The sequence below is a fragment of the Talpa occidentalis genome, unplaced genomic scaffold, assembly GCF_014898055.3.
Source record: "Talpa occidentalis isolate TD23 unplaced genomic scaffold, MPIMG_talOcc4v2.1 talOcc4.15, whole genome shotgun sequence".
NCBI lineage: Eukaryota > Metazoa > Chordata > Mammalia > Eulipotyphla > Talpidae > Talpa > Talpa occidentalis.
In genome coordinates this window covers 33153558-33178100 of record NW_023601543.1, presented here as the reverse complement: position 1 = coordinate 33178100, position 24543 = coordinate 33153558, and the positions used below count along the sequence as shown (strand labels likewise).

The 24543-nt window shown below is 42.4% G+C and overlaps 2 protein-coding genes across 2 annotated transcripts in view; one reads left to right on the top strand and one right to left on the bottom strand.

Annotated features, from left to right (window-relative positions):
- Positions 1–4927: 4927 nt before the first annotated feature.
- On the bottom strand, positions 4928–15773 carry XKRX (XK related X-linked). The gene is made up of 3 exons (XM_037512993.1): positions 15247–15773; positions 11331–11599; positions 4928–5792 (listed from the first exon to the last, which is right to left on the bottom strand). Exons 1-3 carry the CDS (start codon positions 15579–15581, stop codon positions 5047–5049), a joined length of 1350 nt encoding a protein of 449 aa, XP_037368890.1. The 5' UTR covers positions 15582–15773; the 3' UTR covers positions 4928–5046.
- A 529-nt stretch (positions 15774–16302) lies between these two features.
- Positions 16303–24543, top strand: part of ARL13A (ADP ribosylation factor like GTPase 13A) — a 35585-nt gene continuing 27344 nt past the window's right edge. The window contains exon 1 of the mRNA XM_037511617.2: positions 16303–16515. Within this exon, the coding sequence (XP_037367514.1) occupies positions 16303–16515 (213 nt within the window). The remainder of the gene's footprint in view (positions 16516–24543) is intronic.

Below are 24543 nucleotides of genomic sequence, written 5' to 3'. Positions count from 1 at the left end.
GGATGTAAAGCATGTCTGCCAGGTGTCTACTACATAGGGAAAAGAAAAGAATTTTTAAAACATTAGTATTCATAGCAATAAGACATAAACAAGAATGGGTTGTTATTTTTTAAAGGAACAATCAGAGAACAAAAAGGGGCTCTTTGGAAATAAGAATAAGAGAGCAGAAAAAAACTAAGGATTTAAAAATATTTTTATTAATTTCCCCATCATTTACATACCTATGCAACGTTACGGTTGCATTTTTTCCTCCATATGTGCACCCCAGAGGCTTTAAGGTCTAAAGGGTGTAAGTGATGGTGCCATTGTTTCAAGAGGTAAGGCATGATAAGATTGTGGACATGTGTGTCCCCTGAAAATTGTAATAGAAACCATTAGCAAAAGCTTCAGCGAATGGGGATTCCCCACCCTTGGATCATTACATGTTTTGGAAGGTCCAGAGTCAAGTGTTTGTTTTTTTGTTTTTTTGTTTTTTTTACTAAAGGGCTTCTCAAAAACAGGGCCCCAGAAAGTTTAGCTGGAATGTCCAGGTGAATACCCTTAGTTCCACTCATCCCACCCTTACCCAAGAAGCAACAATTGTGTAATGCTAAGGAGGACCACGGTCTTGTGAGATACAGGGGTGAGGGGTTACCTTAGTGAGCACTGAAAGTTGACCTAGGCTTTCAGGACTGCAACAGCTGGAGCGGGGTAGTGTGGTGTGGTTCTCCACGATCCATATTCCCTGGCCCACCCTAAAACTAGGAGTCTGTTTTTCAGTGGGAGTAAAAGCAATGCTGGGAAGAGGCAGTATGAGAGAATCACCCTTAGTTTCAAGCTTGCTCTCATTGGGTGCTTTCTGGGGAAGTATTCACACAAGCTTGCGTGGGAATTTTTCCCCCTAATTTTATCGCCATGATCAGGGTCTAGAAGATATGTATTTAAGAACATAGAGACATAAAGACAAAATTCTGACACTCTACCAGTTTTAAGTAAGGAAATATGTCCCTTTGCCATCCTCCCAGCTTTCACTTCTCAACCCTCCCAAACTCCCAATGCCAACCTAGAAGTTTGCCTCAGTACACGCTCGGTTTCCATCCTAGACTTTTTAGGACTTGACCTTTCTCTCTCCAGAGTGAAATGACAGTTGCCTCCTGATAAGGAGTGTTTGTGACAAAGAATGTTTAATATGAACTCAGCCATAGCCCCAATATTTTCCTAAATCCACAAATATTAAAATAATTTCACAAAGGACCCAGGTTTATGTCACAATTAAGAATGTGAGATCTTGCCTGAGTACCTAAGACTCAATCTTGGCTTTGACATTACTGTGAACTTGGTCAGGTCACTTCACTTTTCTATGCCTTAGAATCTTCCTCTGTACTATAGGGAATAACAGTAACTACTAAGAATTGGTTTTAGGATTCAATGAAATCCCACATACAAAGCACCCTGCCAGGGCCTCCCTGGTGGCACAAGGGGTTAAGACGCAACCTATGAAGCTATCTGCAGCACGAGTTTGATCCCCGGCCAGGGAGCAACCCACATGGCTGAGCAGACCTCTCCTGACTCGCCCTCAGCAGTGTTTTTCTGTTGATCTGCCTGTTCTGTTCCCCACTCTTTGTCTCTGGTGAGTCCTCTCACCCACCACACCTCTGGCCGGTACCCCAGTTCTTGTATGCATAAATAAATAAATAAATATTTTTAAAAAAAAAGCACCCAGCCAGACATATAGCAAATGATCATAAATATTAGTGATGATTTAATTCTCCTACAGCACCTCACGGTTCAAATGCCCATGGTGTTAAAGCATTTTTGGAGCAAATGCAATTGACAACTATTAATTTATTTAATACATTTCCTTAACATGCTTACTTGCCCATACTTAACCTACTGAATTTCCAATGACATCAGAACAGCTGTTTTTACAATGGTCTAGCTCCCAAACTTTGTGGTTCTGCCTTCCTTTGCCGAAACTAATTTGCTGGTTCCACCTCTGCCTCCTCTCCCACTCATTAAGACCTGCTCCTACACAAGTACCCTGTCTGAGTTGCTTTAAGATTTCAGAGCATAAAGAGACTAGTCAACTAAAGATGTGTTTGCAGATGGAAGGGTGCCCTTCTTCTGCCCTACCACCATATTCCAAAATTTCTTCTTCTGTGGATCTAGAATGTTGTTATGGGACAGAAAGGCCACCACTTATAGGAGGTTCTGATAGTTCATCTGCATAACATATCACTAGAGTCTCTTCTCCTTGAGTAAGGGCAACAGGTTTTTCAGGTCCGAAGCTGTCCCACACCCCTTGCCCTAAACTCCCTACATTCACAGGTTATTAAGTCACTGGGACTGGGAGGATGCCTGGGAAAAATATGCCTCGTCTGGCAAGTGCCAAGGCACACTTTTCTGTCCTATGTATCCTCCACTCTAATTGGCCTGCCTGGCTCAGTGGGTGTCTCTCTGTATGTTCCCATAGCACCCGCCCCTGAAGTAGCTGATTCACATGGTTTTAATGGACCAAATTATAGTTCCACACTGCTCCTACCCTTAATGAGGGCATATTAACCACTGGGGAGAAATTCCTGATTGAATTCCAAAGAGGCAGTGTGTTCTTGAAGGTCTGACAGATTATTTAATTCAAATTCATCTTGAATAACACAGTCAGAAGGCAGCAGTATAGGCTTTTTATGACAACCACCTAAATGTCTTCTTCATAATGAAAGATGAAATGAGGGACTTGGGTTCAAAAAAGGAAATTCTACTACTCCTAAGCAAGTCACTTCACTCTCTCCCAAACTGAATGCTCAATCCTTTTAATCCCAAACAATTGTTGAAGTTGGGAAACCCATCCGAGACATGTCAAGAAGTAGGGCTATTCTGGCTCACAGTCCCCCCTACTTAAAAGAGGCAGCTCCTCCAACTTCATGTTCTGACACTGAAATAAGAGAGAGGGGAATGGGGCCTCCCCGGGTGGCACAGCGGTTGAGCGCTGGGTTGCAAAGCTGCCCTTGGCCTCTGCGGCCTCTGCGGCCTCTGCAGCGCTGGTTCGTTCCCAGTTCTTTCCCGGTTTGTTCCCGGTTCGTTCCCGGTTCGTTCCCGGTTCGATCCCGGTTCGTTCCCCAGCCACCGGCGAGGGTCCCACATGGTGCGCAGACCTCTCCTGCCGCGCCCGCTGCTCCCCTCAGCAGTGTATTTCAGTCCATCTGCCTGTTCTGTTCCCCGCTCTCTCTGGTGAATTCTCTCACCCCCTACATCTCTGGCCTGTACCCCAGTTCTTGTATGCATAAATAAATAAATCTTTTAAAAAAAAGAGAGAGGGGCCTCCCCCGTGGCGCAGCGGTTGAGCACTGGGTTGCGAAGCTGCCCACAGCCTCTGCTGTGCCGGTTCGATCCCCGGCTGCTCCCCGGCCACCTGAGGAGGGTCCCACATGGCGCGCGACCTCTCCTGCCGCCCACTGCTCCCCTCAGCGGTGTGCTTCGGTCCTTCTGCCTGCTCTGCTCCCTGCTCTGGCTCTGGTGAATTCTCTCGCCCTCCTGCGCTTCTGACTGTACCCAGAGCTTGTATAAAAATAAATAAATAAATAAATAAATAAATAAATCTTTAAAAAAAAAAAATTAAAAAAATAAAAAAAAGAGAGAGAGAGGAATGGCTAGATATAATTCTTCTCCTGATCCCAACAATAAAATTAGGTGAGGATGAGAAGCCTTAGGTCAGATTGTTCACAATTCCTCAACTGGTACACGCTACTAGCAGTTCTTATCACTTTTCTGGTATGTGAGAGGGTAGCATTAGTTAGGTAAATGCTGAGATACTAAGTCCTAATAAGCAGTGACCATAGTCCTCTCGATTCCCTGGTTACCTTAGAGACATCCAGCCAACATCCTATCAAAGTATTCAACTGATATGAGAGGCAAACAATGAGATACACATGAGAAAGGGAGAACTGAACTCATCCCTTCTGGTGTGGGACTGAACCGAGGGTTGGTAAACATATGTCCTAATCAGAAAATAAAACCGTGGGCAGAAACCAGTATCAATGATGATTTCATGTGATCCAGTTTTCTTCTTCTGCCTTACCTTGGAAAGTTAGACAACCCTTCCAACCCAGAACAACAAGAAGTTGATCTCCCAACTATTATTAGCTCCTCTCTCCCATAAAAAAAAAAAAAACAACATAAATCAACAAAATACTCAGGATAGTAGCAGACACAAAGCAGTCTTCATTTCTTCCACACATTAGAAACATTTTCAATTACAATTCCGCTTCTCTGAGGTGAACATCAAGTAGTAAAATGTCAACAGCACAGAAAAGCTGGGGCAGGAATCTCTGATAATGAGGCATGAAGTGAGAGATTCTACTCAACCCCTCCACTCAACCAACTGGAGGTCGATGCAGGTCCCTGAGAAAATCAGTCTTTCTGGCTTATGTCTTTAAGGAACTCTTTTCTGCTCACCCACCACAGAGTGTGCTGATGAAGGGCTGCTGAAAGAGAGGCCTGGATGAATGATCACTAGTAAAATCCTAATTGAGAGCAGACACACTTGAAGAGTTGCTCTTATAATACTGTGGTTTTCTTCTTAACCAGAGTTTCTCACCGGAATTAAAAGACCCCAGTTATGCATTAGTTAGGCTGTTTCCTGGGAGTGACCCATAGGTAGTAAGCAATCACATCCCCTGAACAGTCAGGATATATTCTGGTGGGATTCATGGTCATCGACTTGGCCCTGGGAAAATTCAGCAATGCTTCAACAAATGAGCAGAGTTACAAGGTCCCAGACAGCTGAAGGTGCATGGAGGTGAGTAATCCCAAAGGGCAGTCAGACATCTGACCTGGATGGGAGGAGTATGAACAGTATCTCTGACCCCTACTGGGCATAAAGTGATCACCCTGGTTTCTAAACATAGCAGTCAATCTTGAGGAAATAAAAAACCTATGTGGGGCTGTTCTTTCTTCTGATAAGCTTACCAGAAAACTCAAGAAAACATCCTGCTGAAGTCTCACCCAGGATCTTCATTCACCCTTTCAATTTCACAACCCCCAATCCATCCCTAAACACCCAGAATATAATCAAATAACGCTTTGCCTTGCCTCAGTTTCAGGGGATGGCTGGGAGTTTTCAGCCCTGCCCTGGGGGTGCTGGTGGCAGCAGACACAGTGGAGGTAATCTACCACATTGTGGGTGAAGAGTGAGCGCAATGGATGCAAGTACTGGAAGAAAAGGAGCATGAAGCCAATGGAAATAAGATAAGCAATAATGAGCTGCAAGGCAATCAAGGAATGACAGTAATTCAGCAATACTTTCACGCCAAAGAACTTAAAAACCAAGACCATGATCACATTCTCTATCAATCTCACACTATAGTGCAGGCCCATATGTCCCCAGTTCTGACCTTTGTCAACAAGGTCCCTGTCTGCCAACTTCAACTGCAAGGCTGACCAGCAAGAGAAGTTGATGCCAGCATAGAGAACGGTAATAGAAATCAATACCACCATGGTGCCAACCCGGCTGAAGTTTTTTTCAATATTATTAGGCATCTGGGCACCACTCCTCCAGAACTTAACCCAAGGCTCAAAGAGGATGATCAGAAAGTTGAGCAACAAGAAGGGCACAGCCTTCAATTTCAAGGTGGCGGAGAAGAGCACCAGAATCATGAGGCGGGAAGTGATCTCCAATGTCCGCCAAATGGTGATGCACAGGACTTCCAGTGGCCCAAGGCGAATCTTGTATTCATCATATTTGATCTGGATGGCCAACATATTGCAGAGAGTAGCCCCATAGGTGACTGATATCAGGGAAAAGACCATTAGCACAACTGCAAGAAAAAAAGAAGAAATAGGTCATCAGTCCATGTCAGTGGCGAAGCTTATGCTCTGAGCTAGAGGTCCAAAGAGCTGACAGGTGAGACTTGAGGGCCTCGGTTAAGAGCACACTCATGTGAAATCACAGCTACACAAACAAATGGCATGCAGAAGGAGAGAGAATGGAAAGGAAAATGCCAAAATATACATATTTGGGGATGGGGATTATACCCATTTTTAGACCTTTTATCTGTCTGTTTTCTAAATTTCCCATGATGAATATACACTATAGTATTTTAATAGTCATATGAATACACGAAATGAACTTTTAAAAAAAGAGTAGGTCTCAGATGTATTAATAGCATTAGATCATTAACTTGAGAAGAACAAAGAACATATACTAAGGGAAAGAGTAGCATCTAATGAAACAGGCTTCCAAGTAAATATTGAAGGAGGCAGACAGAACCCCATTTGAACAAATCTAGGACTAGGGGACTCATAGAGAATGCCTTTGGTAACAGAATTTCCTTCTCTGATGTATATCTTCTTAAGGAACTGGTCTCGTTTGTGTGTCCTGACAGAACATATCAAAATGTATACTGGAAATTCATGGTCGCCACTGTAGTCTCAGAGGCTAACATGTTGCCCAGAATACAGTAGGTATTCAATACATGTTTTTGCTATTAATGAAGATTTATGAGTTTAGAGAAACAGCAAAAAATACCTACAATTAGGAGTTCTTGGTTCAGCTGTGTGGGAGTTTGTGAAAGTCACTGAATATCTGTGAGGCTCAGTTTCCCAATTCACTGAGATACTCTAGAGTTGTTTGTGCTAGTCCTCAGCAACGTCAATTCATCACCCCAATGCTCTGGTGTATTTTGGAAATCCACAAACTCCCAGCAGAGTGGTTTCAAAATTTAAAATGCTGTATTCTAGCCTGTAACATCCATACCAGCCGGAGTAGGGGCCCTGAGGGTCAGAATGTTCTCTATCCTGATCTACTAAGTTTCAACTATAGATCACACAGTTGCCTGTTCCTTTTCTTCCTTTTTTATCAAAGGGCACCAATCACTAAGAAAAATCTAGTACTTTCAACATCCGTGGGAGGCCTGAGGAGTACTCATCCAAAAGAGAAGACAGAGCTTTCTGTTCTCATAAAAACACTGGATCCACGTAAGTAGACTCATGGAGATGTTAATTTAATTTGCAGGGAAAGCGAAGACCTCCCCATGGAAACTCAAAAGGAACAAAGAAACACACTCCAAAGGAGCGAACGCCCAGCTTTGTTTGCAAGATGTTTTTCCGCTCTATTAGAGTATTGAAATCTCAAAGGTGGGAGCCTCTCTTAAAGTGGCTGCTCTTGGCTTTATTTTTATTTATTATTTGTTCCAGTTTGATAGATAATTGACACATAGCCTTATATTAGTTAAAGTTGCACAGGACAATGATTTCATATATTCTTAGCCTATAGACCACTCAATCGCATCCTCAAGAATTAATGCTCCTTGTAGATTGGGAACATGGAGTGTAGGCAAGTCTAACCAAGTGTGGTGATGCTTTCCCCAAATTAGAACTCATTTATTGACAGTAGTGTAATAAAAGGAAGAAAGCCTGATGCTTCCAATAAATGTGAAAAACATCTTCCATCTGTCTCCCTACAAATAGTCTCATGCCATAAGAGATCGTGACACTGTTAATAAATTTGCTCATCCATGCTGATTCAGATGGCCTCCAAGAGAAAAAGGGACCAGAAAGGGATAGCAGGGAAAAGACAGGAGGAAAACTAAACCAAAAAGTTTTTCACGAAACCTTGAAAGAGATGGAATTATCAGACAGTTTTCAATGGGAGAAATCAGTAAATAATTGAAAACAAGACCTTCCCTGACAGCCTTTGTAAATTGAATTTATTAGAAACACAGGCTCTGAAAGCAGACATCCTGGATGCCAATCCATTCTTTGCCACCCACTATTTACGGAAACTTGGGGAAGCTTGAAGCTTGACCTCTCAATGCTGTTTCCTCAGTTGTAAGATGGGAATAAAAACAATAATTATCTCATAGGGTTGTTGTGAAGATTAAATGAAATAATTACATGTAAAGGACTTAGAGAAATCCTTACATGCTACCTGCTAGCTGCTATCACCACCACCATCATCATCGTTTCCTATTTCCAAGAGTGTAGTAAGTACATTTATTTCACTTGGGCACTACCCTGACACTTAGGAAATCAGGTGATTTTAAAATAGAAAACCTAGGACTAAACCTTATAAAGATGGACAAGAAAGCCAACTGAAGTATATTTAAAAATAATGACTGGCGCGCAGACCTCTCCTGCCGCCCGCTGCTCCCCTCAGCAGTGTACTTCGGTCCTTCTGCCTGCTCTGCTCCCCACTCTGGCTCTGGTGAATTCTCTCACCCTCCCGCACTTCTGACTGTACCCAGTGCATGTATAAACAAACAAACAAACAAACAAATAAATAAAAACATGCCTCTATAAAAAAAAATAAAAATAAAAATAATGACTAATAGTGATAATTCATGTATAAAACTCATGGAATTTCTCCAAACTCATCAAGTTATATATCTTAAATAGGTACAGGTTTTTGCTTGTCAATTGCATCTCAATAAATGTGGCTTAAATATATATTATGAATTGGAAAGAAATAGTATCTTCTAATATAAATTGATTAGTTCCATCTAGATGCAAATTCCCTCCAAAATAACCTAAATAATTTAATGCAATTCAATCAGAATATCAATGAAATGCTCTTTTCTTCTGTTATTGTTTTGTTTTGTTGGGAGAATTGAGAAGTTGATCATGGAAATTTATCTATTTGGAAGACCAGGCTAAATTTCTCTACCAAATATGAGTTGTGAAGGAACTTTGTAAGACAAGCACAAGATCTAAGAAAAGTAAAGAATTTAAATATATAAAATTGAATATGCCAGAATATGTTCCAAGCATTTGTGTATATTATACCCACTGTGTTGCACATGTGTGTCCACCATGTATTATATGTATGTCATGCATATATGTTTTCATGATCTATGTGTACACATGTACACACAAAATTATATACATGTATATATATGTACATGTACATATACATATACACTAAATCCACAGCAGAGAAAGGATTAATAGCCAGATAAGTAAGTAGCTCCTACAAATTAATAAGAAAAATACAAACACCCACTAGAAAAATATGGGTAAAAGGGGCTTCCCTGGTGGAGTTAAGTCTCAGTGCTATCACCACTAGGAACTGAGTTTGATCCCTGGCCAGGGAGCTAGCCCACATACAGTGCAGGAGACCTCTCTTCTCTCTCCTACTGCTCCCTTCAGTAAATTTTCCTGTTCTGCTCCCCACTCTGTCAGGTGAATCCTCTCATCCTCTATACCTCTGGCTTACACCCCAGTTCTTCTATGTAAAAAAAATTAAAAATTTTTTAAATGGTAAAATATATAAATAAGCAATTAAAGAATGCACACAATGACTGAACATGAAAAGGTGCTCAGTTTCACTCACACTGAAAGAAAGCAAATTATAAAACAATCAGATATTTTATAATTGCACAACTAAATAATATTTAGTTTACGGTATGAAGATAAAGGCAAGGCACATTCACTCATTGTTGGTGGGAATATAAATTCATACAACCTTTTGGGAGGATTATTTGGTCACAAAGATAAATTTCTAGATATGCATATCCTTTCCACTCAGCAATTCCACTGCTAATAATTCATCCTACAAAGTCTTATGTGCAGTACACAGCTAATTACAAAGATGTTCATTGGAATTTAGTGTTTAATTAGAAAAAATTGCGTGGAAAAATAAGAAGCAAACTTTAATGCTAGCAGCAGAAGGTTAGGGGAAAAGGTAATCTAATTCACATAAGGGGAAAATATATTCCATATATATGTGTATACGCACACACACACACACACACTCACACACACAGCCATTGAAGAAATATATATTGGCATACTTTGAAAAGATTGAAAAGCATGTTTAACTCAGAATTTTTTGGTAAATATATGTGTGTCTTGTGCATATATATATGTATGTTTTATATCTATGTATGGTGTATATATGTGTGTATATATATATGTTGTATGTATTTTTATATTCCATATAAAAAGAAGTCTGGAAGACTACCCTTGGGGAGTGAGATTACATCTCCTATTTTATATATATTTTGTACAGTTTTGAACCTTTACCATGACAATTTCTGGTTTTTATAATTAAAAAAATAAGAACCAAAACTAGTAGTACATGGTTATGGTAAACATTTCAAACCACATAGAAAGGTGTAAAGTAAAAAGTAAAAGTCAGTTGACTTCTCATTTCCACTTCCTCTGAGATAAATAATTTCTTGCATATCTTTCCAGAAACTTTCTGGGCATATCAGTTTGCATCATATACAATTTTTGTGATGTATACATTTTAAATTAATTTAATGACCCTCAAAATTCTCAGCAACAGCATTTCCCAAAGTTTTTCTCCTCACATTCCTATCAATTTTAGGTCTGTGAAAGCTTTAAGACCAATCGAACTTTAGAAACAATTCTCAGTGGAGAAAAGGAGAAAGAGGGCAAATTTCTTCATTACATTTATTCAAGACATAGGGCTTGTGGGGCAGGGTCGGCACCTAATAAGGAGATGGTCCAGAGCTCTACCCAGCCACACCAGCTGCTACCCAAGCAGATGAAGTTATTCCCAGGCTGTTAAAACTCCTCAACAGTACTTTATCTCAACTTTGAAAACTGACTTACTTTTCATCTCTGCTCGAGTTCTTACTCATATCAGGATCCCTCTTTTACAAGAGGGAAATTAAGACAGTGACCTCTTTGGTAACTTCCTCCAAAGATCACAGAGAAGATTAAAACTGGGACCAGGCCTGCCTCTCATCAGTATTCATCCTACACCCCCTTATCTTTCTCCCCACTGGAATTGGAAGAAGTGATTAAATCAGTACTCCCCAAATGTGACTCATCATCAACTGGGGTACTTTCCAAAAATAGAGATTCCTGGCCTCCCCACAGATTGATTCAGGTCTGAAGAGGGAATGTAATTTTTAAAAGGAGATTTTACCCAGGAATATGTCTCCCATGATCAGCAATATCTGGGAACCTCTCATTTAAAGATAGTGATCCCTAAATGAAAACCAAACAAACAAAACCCAAGATCCTCAGTAGAATTTAAATGCTCTGTGCAGACAGAGTTTATCTGTGACATGTTTATTCTAAACAGCTTTACCTCTGTTTAAGAAATCTGACAAGCCTATAAGGTGTAGCTCACTAAGTTCTTTATCTCCCAGTGCTGTCCAATAGAAATTTCTGTGTGATGGAAATGTTCTATAATACCTCTAGCCTCATGTGGCTATTGAGCACTTGAAATGTGGCTCGTATGATTAAGAAAATACATTTTTATATTTACTTCATTTTAATTTAAATAGCCACATGGAGCTTGCAGCCAGTGATTGGACAACTCAAGTCTAGATTTCTAAGACCGTTGATTTAAATGAAGCCCTCCCTCTCCTGACCCCACTCACCTCTACCCAAGGGGACCTCTGCAGAGATCAGGGTCACATAGAGCTGATAGGTCAGCTGGGGCACTGAGCCCAGGAAGGCTTGGATCTGTGACATACGTTTGTAGGCATTGCGGTGCATAGCCAGGGTCCGGATGGAGTGGCCCACCTCCCATTCTATCAGCACCTCCTCGCCATTTATTAGCATCTTCTTTCGGGTGAGGCTGACATAGGGCTCCTCCTGCCCCTCTTTCTTCCACAGTGTGAGGTACTTAATCATGGCCTCCAAACATCTGCAGAAGTAAAGCATCACGCGAACTTAACTAAAGCTGTCCCGGGAAGGGAGGTTGTAGTGAAGGGAAAAACATAACTCAGGGGGTCGTGCTGCCATTTGCCATAGCTTTCTTACCATTCTACTCATTTCCCTTGAATCAAAGAGCTGGTCATGCCTTCTAGAAGTTACTTGAGTCTAAATCCTTTTTCATTCTGTCAGTCAGTGACCAACCCATAAACACCAGAAGTATTTCTTTGAGGACTTAAGGAATTGCTTTGTCTACTTGAGGATAGGCCTATGGTAGAAAAGTACCTTGAAAAACAAAGATATTAAATAAGTAATGTGTTGAGAGAGAATAATGAAGGTTCCAAAAAGTTCCTGGTTTTCATAACACCTCAACTTTCTGACATAAAGCATTCCTTATTCAAAGTGTTCAGCTCCAACTATGGGGTTTTTGAGTTCTGCTTCTTCAACACAGAGCCTAAAACTATAGGTGTTTCAGCCAGAAATCCTGGAGGGGATCTAGAAAAACCCTCTTATATATACAGGAAGGATAATTAACAATGAAAGTACTTGAAAAACTTAACAACTCAGAATCGAATGAACTATGTATGTAGCGAACCTCAAAAGATTTAGGGGTCTCAACCTGCGTGGTGACAACAGCCATTTAAAGTTGATTCCTTCCTCACAAACAGGAAAACATCCTCAGGACAGCACCTGTGAAGTAGTGATAAGACCACATTTCCTGCTGTGCTCCTCTCCCACCTCCCCCATATAAAAAAGAAGCGTTTAGCAGTTCTGATGTGGTGAACAGAAGAGAAACATCTAAAACATCTTGTTTTGGAACACCTAAGTTACCACTTCCTCCATTCATACTGAGATGAATGGAAACTAGGGATTATTTTTGTTTATGTCAAGTAAGAACGTTTGTGGCGAAAATAAGGACATCTTTCCAGATGATAGACTGAGGCCAGGGTTTGTATTTGTTTTGCCCACAGCCCTTATCACATAGTGGGGAGTTGATAAAATATTTGCTAAGTAAATGAAAGAGTGAGAAGGAAGAACAGAATGCAGGGTGTGAAAGGATGGGGGTAGAGGATGATAATAATGACAATGTAATTTAACAGAAAAACAGGCCAGAGACACTCTCAAAGATTAATATGCTCTCAAGGCCTTGACTCCCAATAGGAAGGTCTGGAATTTTTGCTGGTTGCTTTCTCCACAGGATCCCTCTAAGATTGGCACAGGCATGCCAGTCCGAAGTGCATAGTTTGGAACACTGACTTTCTAGAGACAAATTCTAGAACCCAGGAGAGAAAAAGACAGAAGGAGAGAATAGAGAAGAAAAAGTGTCATTCTCTTCCTATTCAGGGAAAATCAGTAAGTTCATTTCCAATAAAAGATAATAGATTATAATCGAAGCTCATGAATGCTGTTACTGAATAAAATATTGGGGGAGGTGGTAGCCTGAAGCATTCTGATTACGCTTCTCTTCTTAAAGTTATTGACTGGTTTAAGTAAGAGTGGCTGCCTTCCTTATGAGCTTCAGTAAATTAGAGTGCATTTTCATTTCCAGAAGTGGGTTTGCATTTCATACAAGGGAGCCAAGCCCTCCAAACACCTTCATGTGCCTGCTAGTATTAGTCAAGATCCTATCTACCTAAAAAAATAATTTGCCTTGAGAATATCAAGGACATAACTTTGGAATTTTTAATTATTTTTCCCTGCTGTGGGTTAGCTGAATGAGATTATATGTACTTTCTAATAATTTCTAGTGGAAGCTAAAGACAAAAAATGATACCCAGTAGTATTCCGTACTCCGTCTGGAGGGTTCAAATCAAAGATGGCTGTCACAAAGCGTACTAGGGAAGTGGAACCAAGGACTGGGGCATTACTAGCTGAAATTTGCATCTTGAGAGTGCCCTGTCTGTCAGCTGGATACATTGCACTTGAAAAGGGAGAGAAGAATGGCTTACTTGCCCTTCTAGTGACATCTCTAAATTTCTTGTTTTCAAGTTCAAGATGAGGTCTTCCTTTTACAGCCTAACTTCAAAGATTTAGAACTGGAAAGAACCTTCAGGTTACCTAGTCCAAAGTTTCCATCTAGGCCAACTGAGTCACATCTGACCAACAGATGTGGTTTGGATCATACCATGTTTTTATTTAACTACCTGCCAACACTAAAAATCATGATAAAATCATGTCTTGGGGCCTCTCTTTAAAAGCTGGGGGATCTGGCAATACTGGATCTGAATTCCAACAGGGAAACAATGGGTTGGAGCTGTGGGGCAGCTCCCCTCTCTAGGCAAATTGTGTGGACTGGAGATCACCCAGTATTCACTACTCTCCATCACTTCTATAACATTGTGGCTTCATTTTCATTTATCATCACACACACGAGGTACTGATTTTCTCACACTTAACCCACGTCACTCATTTATGATACCTGTCTGGCCCCTATAAGCATTTGACCTTGAGACCCAAGATCTAACCCAAACCATTTATTTTACAGATGAAGGAACTGAGGCCCAAGGCATCTTCAGAGATTTCAACAAGGCCATGCAACCAGTCAATGACAGAGGGAGGACTAGATTTCAGGTCTTCTGAATTGTAGGCTACCATTTCTGTTGCTATCCCATATTTTCACTTATAAAACCTAATCAGTTTCTTCTGTTTAAATACACATTCATTAAAAAATATATAAGGAGGGAGTTTCCTCCTCAATCCATTTCAGACTGTGTTTAGTTCTTTAAGGATGAAATATCTTCCCATTGCAATTTCAACACCAACACTCTGACCCATATTCTTCAGCTGACTGCAGGTTCCTGCCTCATGTAATCAAGACAAACTTGGCCCATTCTTTCCTCCTGATCTCATAAGTTGTGCAACATCTCCCTACCTTGAAGGTCCCACAGTGACCAGATGAGACTGATGACACAGATGCCTGTCTCCCTATGATAAGGCTCAATCTTGTCCAATCAAGGCAATCTGAATGGAAAGACTTGGTAATATTATTTTGTGCTACAGCATCCAAATGGAGAGATGGACTATCTTCCTTTGCCCCCTTCTAACCATGTACCTTCATAGCATAAAGATATAACAAAATTAACAGGCGAATGATGAACTGACAGAGGAAAATGAACTACAATGGGCTGGGGTACCAGATGACCACAGAGGGCTTAAAATATTTTCTAGATGTTAAATAATTCTGGAAAAATTGAAAATGGCAGCATTGCCACCCCAGGCAGCTCAGGGTGAAAAACTGAATGTGAAATGGGATGGAGCGGGGGAGGAACTTTCATCCAATTTATAGAGTGTAAGAGGTAGAATCAAAATAGCACACTCTGAAGCGCACATGTGACCATGTCAGTTGGTCCCATACTAATTTCACAACCCAATCCAGAGATCAATGTTGTCTAAGGAAGTCTTACAATGGTCCCATACATCATTTTTGGAACACGGGAACATGCCACCTTATTCATCATGGTGGCATTTAAGATTTCAGATAAGATTTGTGGGAGGATGGTCAGAGGGAAGCCAAGACTGGGAGGGAAGGAGAGATTCAATTAGATTGGAAGCACAGAATCAGTCTTGTAAAAATTAGCTTCATCTTTATCTGTACAAATCTGGGGGAGGTGGGAGGGAAGAGATTAAAAAGTTGCTCACCTGATAACAGGTCCCAAGAGGATTAGGTGCATAAACAATGATAGTGGCTTGTCTTTGGCCAGATCTCTGTGGACAAAAATGAGGGTCAACTGGACCATAATGGATGAAAACATAAAGAAGGAAAAGGTGTATGCCATCCAATAGGTTTCACTATTCTTTCGATATATTCTAACCATATACAAGGCAGATGCAGCCTCCCCACAGTACAAAAAGGTGGAGAAGAGGATTCCAAACGGAAAGGTGAACCGGGGGTTGGACCCACGGATGACATCTTCCTCCAGAGATGAAGTCGGATCCACATTTGACTCCTCAGGAATTTCATAAACTCGGTCCATTGTCCAGCTTCTGGGAGTTGTGGTCTGGTCTTCCGAGTAGCCCCTGGGCCTAGATACAATAATCCCGTATCTACTGCAGTGCAAGTATTGATGGGAGCTGTCAAGTCCAATTCCAGAACGAAGATCTACTACTTAGGGCAGAAAGTCCCTCTTTTCCAGTGATTAGTTGGAGTCTGGGATGGAAAACCCAGTAGTACCACTTTGAACTTGACTCTTGATTGGCCCAGGATTCTAGTCAACAACGTAAGTGCTGTGAAACTTGGACAAGGCAATAGCAAGCGTCCCAGCGCCCAATCCGGAGTCCCATTCCAGGCACAGGAAAAGCCATGGGAACAGCTGTTTCCTTGGTGGCTCCTCGGCTTGCAGCCCCTAGGCAGTGAGTTGTCACTCGGTCGGGGCACCGACACCCCAGCAGCTCCTGGCGAGGACTTCTGAGCAGTGTGCCCTCCCAACTCAGCCAAGAACTGAGCCAGGGCAGAAAAAGGGGCGCAGCCTGAGCGTCCCTTCAGGGACTCAATTCCGTGCCTGGGTATCCCAGCTATGGGTGGGCTGTAGCTAGTGGCGCGCCCGCTCGCCTGCTGGCCGGCGCTCTGGCCCGACAGGCGCTGAGCCCTGGGTGGCTCCTCGGATTCCCCAAGCTCCGCCCCCAGGACAGCCGGGCCGGGGGCAGAAGTGTGTCACCACCCTGTCCCCGGAGCTGAGTGCAGTCTCCGGGGAGGGAATGTCAGAGCGCGAGCGCTACATGATCAAGAGAAAGCTGGAGGGGCTTCTTTTCCACGGAGAAACTCTGCTAGCCAGAGGCACGATGTGCGGGGCGCCAACCGGCTGGACAGCTGTTGCCAAACTCTTGGGCTCCTTCTTCTGCCGCCGTCCAGCCGGGCCCACGGTTGCAGCTGGACGAGATCAGCGGCTCCTGGGACTGAGGCGCGGGAGGGCGAGGGCGGACGAAATGGGAGGGACAACCTCATCCAAACCAAAACCAGCCTGAGAGTGCCTGGCAGGCAGTGAAAGGATGCTCCGCATGCACCGTCAGAGAGACGTGAGCCCGCCTGCAGAACCACTGGTCACCACCACCTCGCCCGGAGCCCGAGGGAGCCACAGCTTTCCTCTTTTCAACCAGCAGCAGACGCCCACCTCTACCCCATCCTCCCCGACTAGCTCGCTCCCGGCTCCCACACTCACTCAACCCACGCGGTAGGCAGGTGTGTTTCCCGCCGCCTCAGGTTTGAAGCTTGCTAGGTCCTATTGCCCTCCAGATAACTACCACGGGGTCACAGGGTGGGGGTAGGGGGAGAGACCTGGGAGGCAAGCGGGTCATATATATAGCCTTTCCTTTCCAGGCAAGGTTGTAGGCAGCAGAGGGAAGATTAAGAGGAACGGGAGTGGGGTGGGGGGAGCCTCGGTGTCAAGACTCAAGGTCAGCCCACAGGCACTGAAAGCTCTTATTATATGCCTTGATTTCTCCACTTGCAAAATGAGGCCAAGCTAGGAACTTTAGAATAAACTTTCAGGTCTTTGGCTGGAAGGTTCTGAAGAAGTGCCAAATGCTAAATAGACTGGCAAGGAGCCAACAGAGCTGTTAGTAAAAACTGAGAGGGGTGTCTTAAGGAGCTCGGAAAATTGCCTGGATTTTTAAGAGCAATCCTCCCCCACCTCACTGAGCTTTTGTTTTCATGCCTTCATTTGCATAATTCTAAACCCCAGAGAAAAAAAGAAAACATCTGTCTCCTGATAATAATATAAATGTAGCAGGCTGTGCTAATCTCCTTTTGCTGCAGAAAGTCAGTAGAAAGAATCCATGTGAGTGGCCAAGGAGCAGCCACTGAAATGATGGCCTTGAGAAAGACTTAGTTTTGTGTTGTTTTTTAAGATTTCTGCAATTGTCACTTCTTTTTCCTAGGGCTGATTCAGGGACAGAGCAACATCTAAAGCTTGTTGCCTCTGCAGCAGAAGTCCCAGCTTGGTCTGCACCTGTGCTAGCAGCTGGGGTAGCAAGCTCATCCTTCCTCCTTTCTGTTTCACAAGGGAGGTCAACACTATTTCAGAACACTGCGCACATAGTGTGGACTGGTTGGGACTTTCCGACGGTGTGGGGTGTAGGGCTTTTTAGGGCTTCTTTAGGAAACGCTTCTCAAGGTAGTTCTCAAGTAGGGTGACCGACTCATCTCAGTTTGCTGGATAGAAATGTTGGTCACCCTAACCTGGGAGAATGAAGGGCTGTGGCAACTCCTCAACATTTTGCTCTTCGCCTTTCCTCCTTGCCTGTGAGCTTGTCACCCCCCCCCATACAAATGTACAGTGCCTTCCTACTTTGTTCCAAAATGACTCCTTTGTTCCAAAATGACTCCTTTGTAAAAATAACCACACTACTTACCTCTCCAGCTTCATCACCGATGTTACCCTATCACATACCCTTTGCTCCAGTCCAGAGGGTTTTCTCACTTAATCAGGTTGGTCTTGCTCACCCCCACCTCTGTGCCTCGGTGGGGCCATGGACAGTGCTCTTACTCTTTTCTCCATTAATCCAAGCCCTAACCGTCCTTCAAGGGTCAATTCAAGTACACCTCCTCCAGGAAGCCTTCTCTCACCTCCCCAACCCTCACTTTTCCCTCTGACTTTATGCTACTGCCACCTGCTCTCCTGCACTAGTCCTTCAGCTCTTTCTGTGTTTGCTTTGCTTCTCCTACAAGAGGGTAAATTCTGGAAGGGATGTTCAATTAATGTTTATTATGGCACTTGTTGATGACAGTCGTGACTGACAAATGATGATGAAGATTCTTCACCCATACTTCCTCCAGTAAACTATGCAAGACTCGGCACACTCATCTCTAAAAGCTGTTGCCACTCTAGCTGAGGCATAAAGTCCTTTGGATCACCCACTGCCTCCATCAGCCATTAGATCACAGAGGATACCAGCCCACATGATCTGTCCATTCTCTGAATACCTACAGTACTTGCGTGTGGGTTTTTTGTTTTTTTGTTCTTTTTTTGGTCAATACCACGGTTTTGCACCAAATTACAAATTATTTTAAGTATATTAATTTTTTTATTCCACAATTAAATTACCTTAAGCTCTTTAAAGACAGAGCCCCTACTGTTACACTTTTTGTGTGTGTCATTTCCCCATGGCTGGTATAGACCAGTAACTTTCCGCCATCTGATCCCCCTCACCCACCAGCTTCTCTATTTTCAGCCCTAGGACTCTCTGGCGCTTTAGGTCACTAAATCCTCTGGTCTCTTATTTCCCTGTTCCTTTTGCCCTGCCGGGAGAAACTGAGAATTTTGCCCTGTTTCTGTTCAACTCTCTATCCTCTTTCAGGAATTCTCTAGACTCCAGCCTGTTACTCTACTTAGGACTAGAAATGCTAGAAATATTGACAGTTCTGAGACTGCCAAGGCCTAGGAACCCGTTCCCCATTAAAGACCCCTGACCTTCCAAAGACAGGTCATTTGAGATGATACCCCTAGGATGCCCCCTGAATGTTAGTGTTCACGGGGCAATCTCCTCTCCTTGCCAATCTACAAAAAAGGGAGACTCGAGGTTTGACTCCTTATCCCCCTATCTTTCACCTTCACCCCTCAACTCAATAGTAACAGAGAATGTGTCTAAAAACCATCTGGTCTAAAATTTTTTTGGCATCTTTATCCACATTCAGAACCCCTGTGAGGCATGTAAGGCTCAGGAGGAGTTTGAGCTTTCAAAGCCACCACAGCCTACAGAACACTGCTCATAGGCCTCTCAGGAGCAGAATGTGGTACACAATTCAGTGGAAGAACTGAAAGGCAAAATTCAGTGATATTAGCAGAGTCATTACCACTGCATAGTCCCCAAACTTTTATATCACCTACTGCAGGGAGTGTAACTGATCTTTGCCCCAGATGCTAGGTTGTAAATTCAACTCAATATTTGCTGCTATGCTTCGAGGCCACACTGCTCCCAGTCCACTGAGCATGGCAGGGATACTAAGTCAGGCCCATTTCTGAGATTAAACAGGATGATGTACCTGCTCCCTTGGCAAAAGGATTCCCCATCATCCTAGCTGAGCTTCATAGCACTGCACTTCAGTCTAAGACTTTTCCTACCCAATCTTCTTTCCCTCTCTCACCCATAAAGATCAGGTTTATACTACAGCCTCACAGCTGACCCAGCCTCCACTAGCACCTTCCCTATTTTTCCTCACTGGCATTTCTCCCATTAAATCTCTTGCATGTCCTATCCCAGCTGGGTATCAGCTCCTCCAAGGACCTGAGCTAACACGCTAATGGTGCCCAGCAGTGGCGGCAGAAGTGCCATGTCAGCTGCAGTGCGGGCTGGGTGGTCCTGAGTCTGATTCTCCAGTCCAGTCTGTGATTCCGTGAGCAATTTGCTATATTTTCAAGACAAACACTTCCTTCTTAAATTAGCCATCTGTTGCTTGTCACTGAGAACCCTCTACATTTATAAAGAAAAGGGACAAAAGAGTCAATTATCACACAGCATGATAAGTCATGTTAGAAACACTGAGTCTGGGAGCATGGAGGGGGCACCTACTGAGTCTTATGTCTTCTCAAATGAAGTAACTGCATGCCACCTGGAATTGCTAGTCAGCTCCTGTCACCCCCAATTAAAATGCTTATGACTACCTTCCCAATTTTCCATTCCTTAGACAGTAATTCTCTTTGGGGGAGACTACATGCAACTCCAGGGCCCCATCCTTCAAGCAATGCTGGTGCCTAGAAGATCATACCCTGAATACAACTACAATCTATTACACTCTGTTCCTAGAATGATTTTATCCACCATCATAGTGTGCATTTCATAAATATTGGCAGCAGTTAACACCTCTGTGGTCCGGGCCACGGTTAGTATAAACTGAAGAGTCATTCTGCACAAAGGATCTGTCTCTGATGCCAAAGCCCACCCTTAATTTCTTTGTACTTCTCACAAAGAATATCACCTGTACTTTGCTTCTTAATACAGGTCAGTAAGAATTAAGCTATCTGCCCACATTTTCTTGTTCTTTTTTATTAGGCACATTAAACACTTGTTGGACGTTAAGGCTAAGCATGAGGTACCAAGGGAAGGAGCCATGTGAAGTGGGAAACAGGACTCCCCTAAACTGCGTGGACAAGCTAAGAGTAGAAAACAACAGATAAGATCATGAATCTTGTGTCACTACTAGATAATCTCCCCAGCATTCTGCCTCTCCTACTTGGCTTTCCTACTAAAGGGTCACCAAATCAAAAAGGACTTGGGCTTAATTTAAAAAAATAGATGGAGTTATTAGTGGGGGAAAGTCAAAACAAGAAAGTAAGGTAAATTCAACTGGCAAAGTCAGACCTTGAAATGAGAAAATCAGGTAAAGACAGGACAGTAAGATCACAGCAGGCCAAATAATGTCCTACTTGTTAGGACAGAAATCATGCTGTGCCTAAGCTCTCCCAGATGGTACAGTGGTATAGTAAAAATAGCTACATTATAGACTGGAGTAGAACTGTGGGTTATAATCCTGGACCTGCTTTTAAATCTCTGTGTGATCATGGTCCTATCTGGGATCTCTAAAATTCCTTCTAGCTTAATATCCTGTGACATCCAAGTAATTAGGCATGGCTAGGCCTCCTAGAATCTTTTATTCCACACATAGTACTGTGGTCTCATAGCCATCAAGCAACTAAAGGAGCAAATGATCAGTGGATCCCAACCAATTTCTCCCAGAGATAAAGTCGCATGTGTGAAATATAATATGTACAAGCATGTTTATAGTAGTCAAAGATTGGATACCATCTAAACATTCTCCAACAAAGGAGTTCTTAAATAAAGTTTGGTATGTCTATAATGATTATAGAGTACTGCGCATGAAGAAGTTCTTTATGTACTGATATAAAAGTCTCCCATATATATTAAGCTAAAAAAAGCATGATGTGGAGTAGCATTTATTGCATGCTACATTTTGTATAAATAATAATTAAAGGCATATATATACACACACACACATACATACAAATAGTATAGACTATCTCTGGAAAGTTACACAAGAAAGGAAGGAAAATAGACAAGTAGAGACATGGTAGGGAAAATATGTATTCATCCATTCAAATTTATTTAAAACAAACCTTAACCAATCATGTCACAGATCCATCTTTTTTCAACCCTCCAAGAGAACCTAAACAAAGTTAGGAGTGACTTTGTTTCTGAAATCAGAGTAGAATCTAAGGCAGTTTCCTGGCTCAGCCTGGTTCATAATTGAGTAGGTGGCTATCAGTGGTCTTCACTATTTCTGTCCCTCTCTGCCCTCAAGACTTGACAGTCCATCTCGAGAGTTCCTTCAGGCAACGGACAGCGGAAACTGGAAAGGCTAGGAAATGAAGAGGCTAGAAGCAGCCTCTGTTGGGGTGAGGCCTAGAGCAAGAGTGAAATAGCAGCCACAAGTGCCATTTGCAACATGGATGGAGCTGGAAGGGATTATTATGCTCAGTGAAATAAGTCAGAAGGAAAAAAGAAAAATATCGGCTGGTGTCACCGATTGGTGGAATATAGGTAAACGGAACAAAGGGTAAGGAAAAAGATAAAAAGTGTAAGCTGACCACAGATCTGAGGCATACAGCAGGGGAGGGGCAGGGAGAGGGGTCAAAACAGGGGAGGTAAGAGCACAAGGGAGACAGGGAAGATGCATCATGGTTTTTGGAGAACTACGGGGACTCCACCCAAGGGGAAAAATGAAATACTGTCCAAAAATGAACAACAGTGTAAGAAAAAAAATAAATTTAATTATAAAAAATAAATAAATGTATTACAGAAGCAAAAAAGGAGAAGTGCACAAACTCCCAAGTTAGGCACCTACAGAGACTTTCCTGTTCCTCAAAAAAGCCGTTTCTGCAGCCACAGGGCACGGTGGGGTCACTGACAGCTGGCCACATGTGCTGGCGAGAAACTGAATTTTATTTTCACTATCAGGCTCCTAGAAGAGCAAAAGGAGTTCGTTCTCTTTTCCTGAAATAAGTATCTCCAACAGCATTCAGTGGAAACGAGAAGCAATAAGAAAGCACCAAGTTTAAAAGATACCTAATTCCTAGCCAGAAACTAGCCATATAGGTTTGTACATTCAGTGGGAAGAACGATTCATCTCCTCTGTTTAGACTTGTTTTATGGACAATCCTACATTAAACTGAGTGAAGAATTATGCTTGACACACAACTCATGACGCAAAAAGTCCAGGCAATGGTTTTAATATTCTGAATGGGCAAATGGAACACTTTTTTCGTGAAAGGTAAATGATTAGCTTTAGTTATTACACAAACTGGAATAAACTAAGAGCGCTTTAGTTTGAATCATAGTAATGATGTTACAGTGTAATTTCCATAAAAAGGGGAGGCCCCATGTTCCTGCCCCACCTAATGAAGGGTGGAGTGGAGCTGTGAGAAGCAGACTTGGAGGAGGAGACTCACGGAGCAGAAGTGTGAAGGAGGGCGCACTTACTTCTCTGCCTGGCACTTGCACCAGGGACTTAGGGAAGTACTTGAAAGGAAGGGACTTGCACCAGGGTCTTGGAAGGAAGTACTTGGAAGAGGTTTGGGTGCAAGACCCGGGGGGAGGCTGACAAAGGCAGCTTTTACCTTGACTTGTATTTTGATTTTGCTCCTTTCCTTCCAGACTTGCCTGGCCCCTTCTGCCAATTTCCTGTGGTTCCACCCACAGGTGCCTTACACTTGTGGCAAGTTTTTGGGTCTCAGCTGCCCTGCTTTGGGCCAACTCTGTTTGGCTGGGCATTTATCCACGAGGGAGTGGGTAACTTTGGCTGTTTCATGGGGAAACTATTTTAACTATATTCTTTATCCTCTCTCTATTGCACACTAATTGCATTAAAGTTCTTTTTATTGAAGATTTTATGCAATAGAGTATGTTTTGTCATTATGCGGTGGACAGCAGAACCCACTTAGAGCATGCAGGTTTTACAATCCCCAGGTGCCCCTCAGACTGCACCCTAACAATACTAATATTAACTGAGTGCCTTCAATATGTCAGGTACTGTTGGAAGGTATTTTTATTTAATTTAATCCTCATAATGCCCTTATGAGAAAGGAGCTATGATCATCTTCAGCATATAAAGAAATTGAAGCACATAAAAGTTAAGTGTCTTACCTAAGCTAAAGCAGCTTGGATAGTATAGCTAGGACTTAATCCAAGAAGTCAGGCTCTGGTGCCTAGACCCTAGTCATTTAAAATATCAAGCTGCAGCTACCTTCTTACATGTTCTCTCTATAAACATCACTTGCTCTGAAGTTAAAATAAATATGTATTCTGACTAAAAAAAGTGATGAATTTCCTTTCTAAACTGTGATTCCCATTTCTAGTAAAAAGAAGATCAGAAGACAAGTCTCAAATGTTAATATCACTCTGTATTTCTAAGCAAGTCTCAAAACCCATGTTTTTTTTCAATTCTCATGCACTTTGACCTGTCTGCTGCATTTGGCAATAAGTAGACCAGATTTCCTCCTCTTACTCAAAACAATCTCCTCTTTTGCTTCCATGAATGATCATAACAAGAATGATCATTAATTTCCTGAGCTCTCACCAGGTGCTAGGCGCTGTGATATGCAAGACACATCAACCACCACATTAGGTAAATACTATTATTATCTCCATTTTGTAGCTGAAGAAAATTAAGTTCAAAAAGGTTATTCATTTGCTCAGGGTCACAAAGTTATTAAGTGCTAGTGCTGGGACTAGAACGCAAACCTCTTTTAAGGCTCTTCTGGAGTCATTACTATAATAGATCAACTGCCTAAAATAGGTGGGGCAGCCCATCAATTTCAACATCAAAGAAAGGAAACAACCACTCAAGAGGTTCCTCTATTTTTTTCTCCCCTCTCCCCTTTTAAAGCTCTTATTCTATCTCACACATCCCTCTGGCAGATTTTCAAGGTCTTAACAACATGGGGACTTTAAAGCTAAGTGTTAAGTAACTGAGAAAAAAGTAGCCCC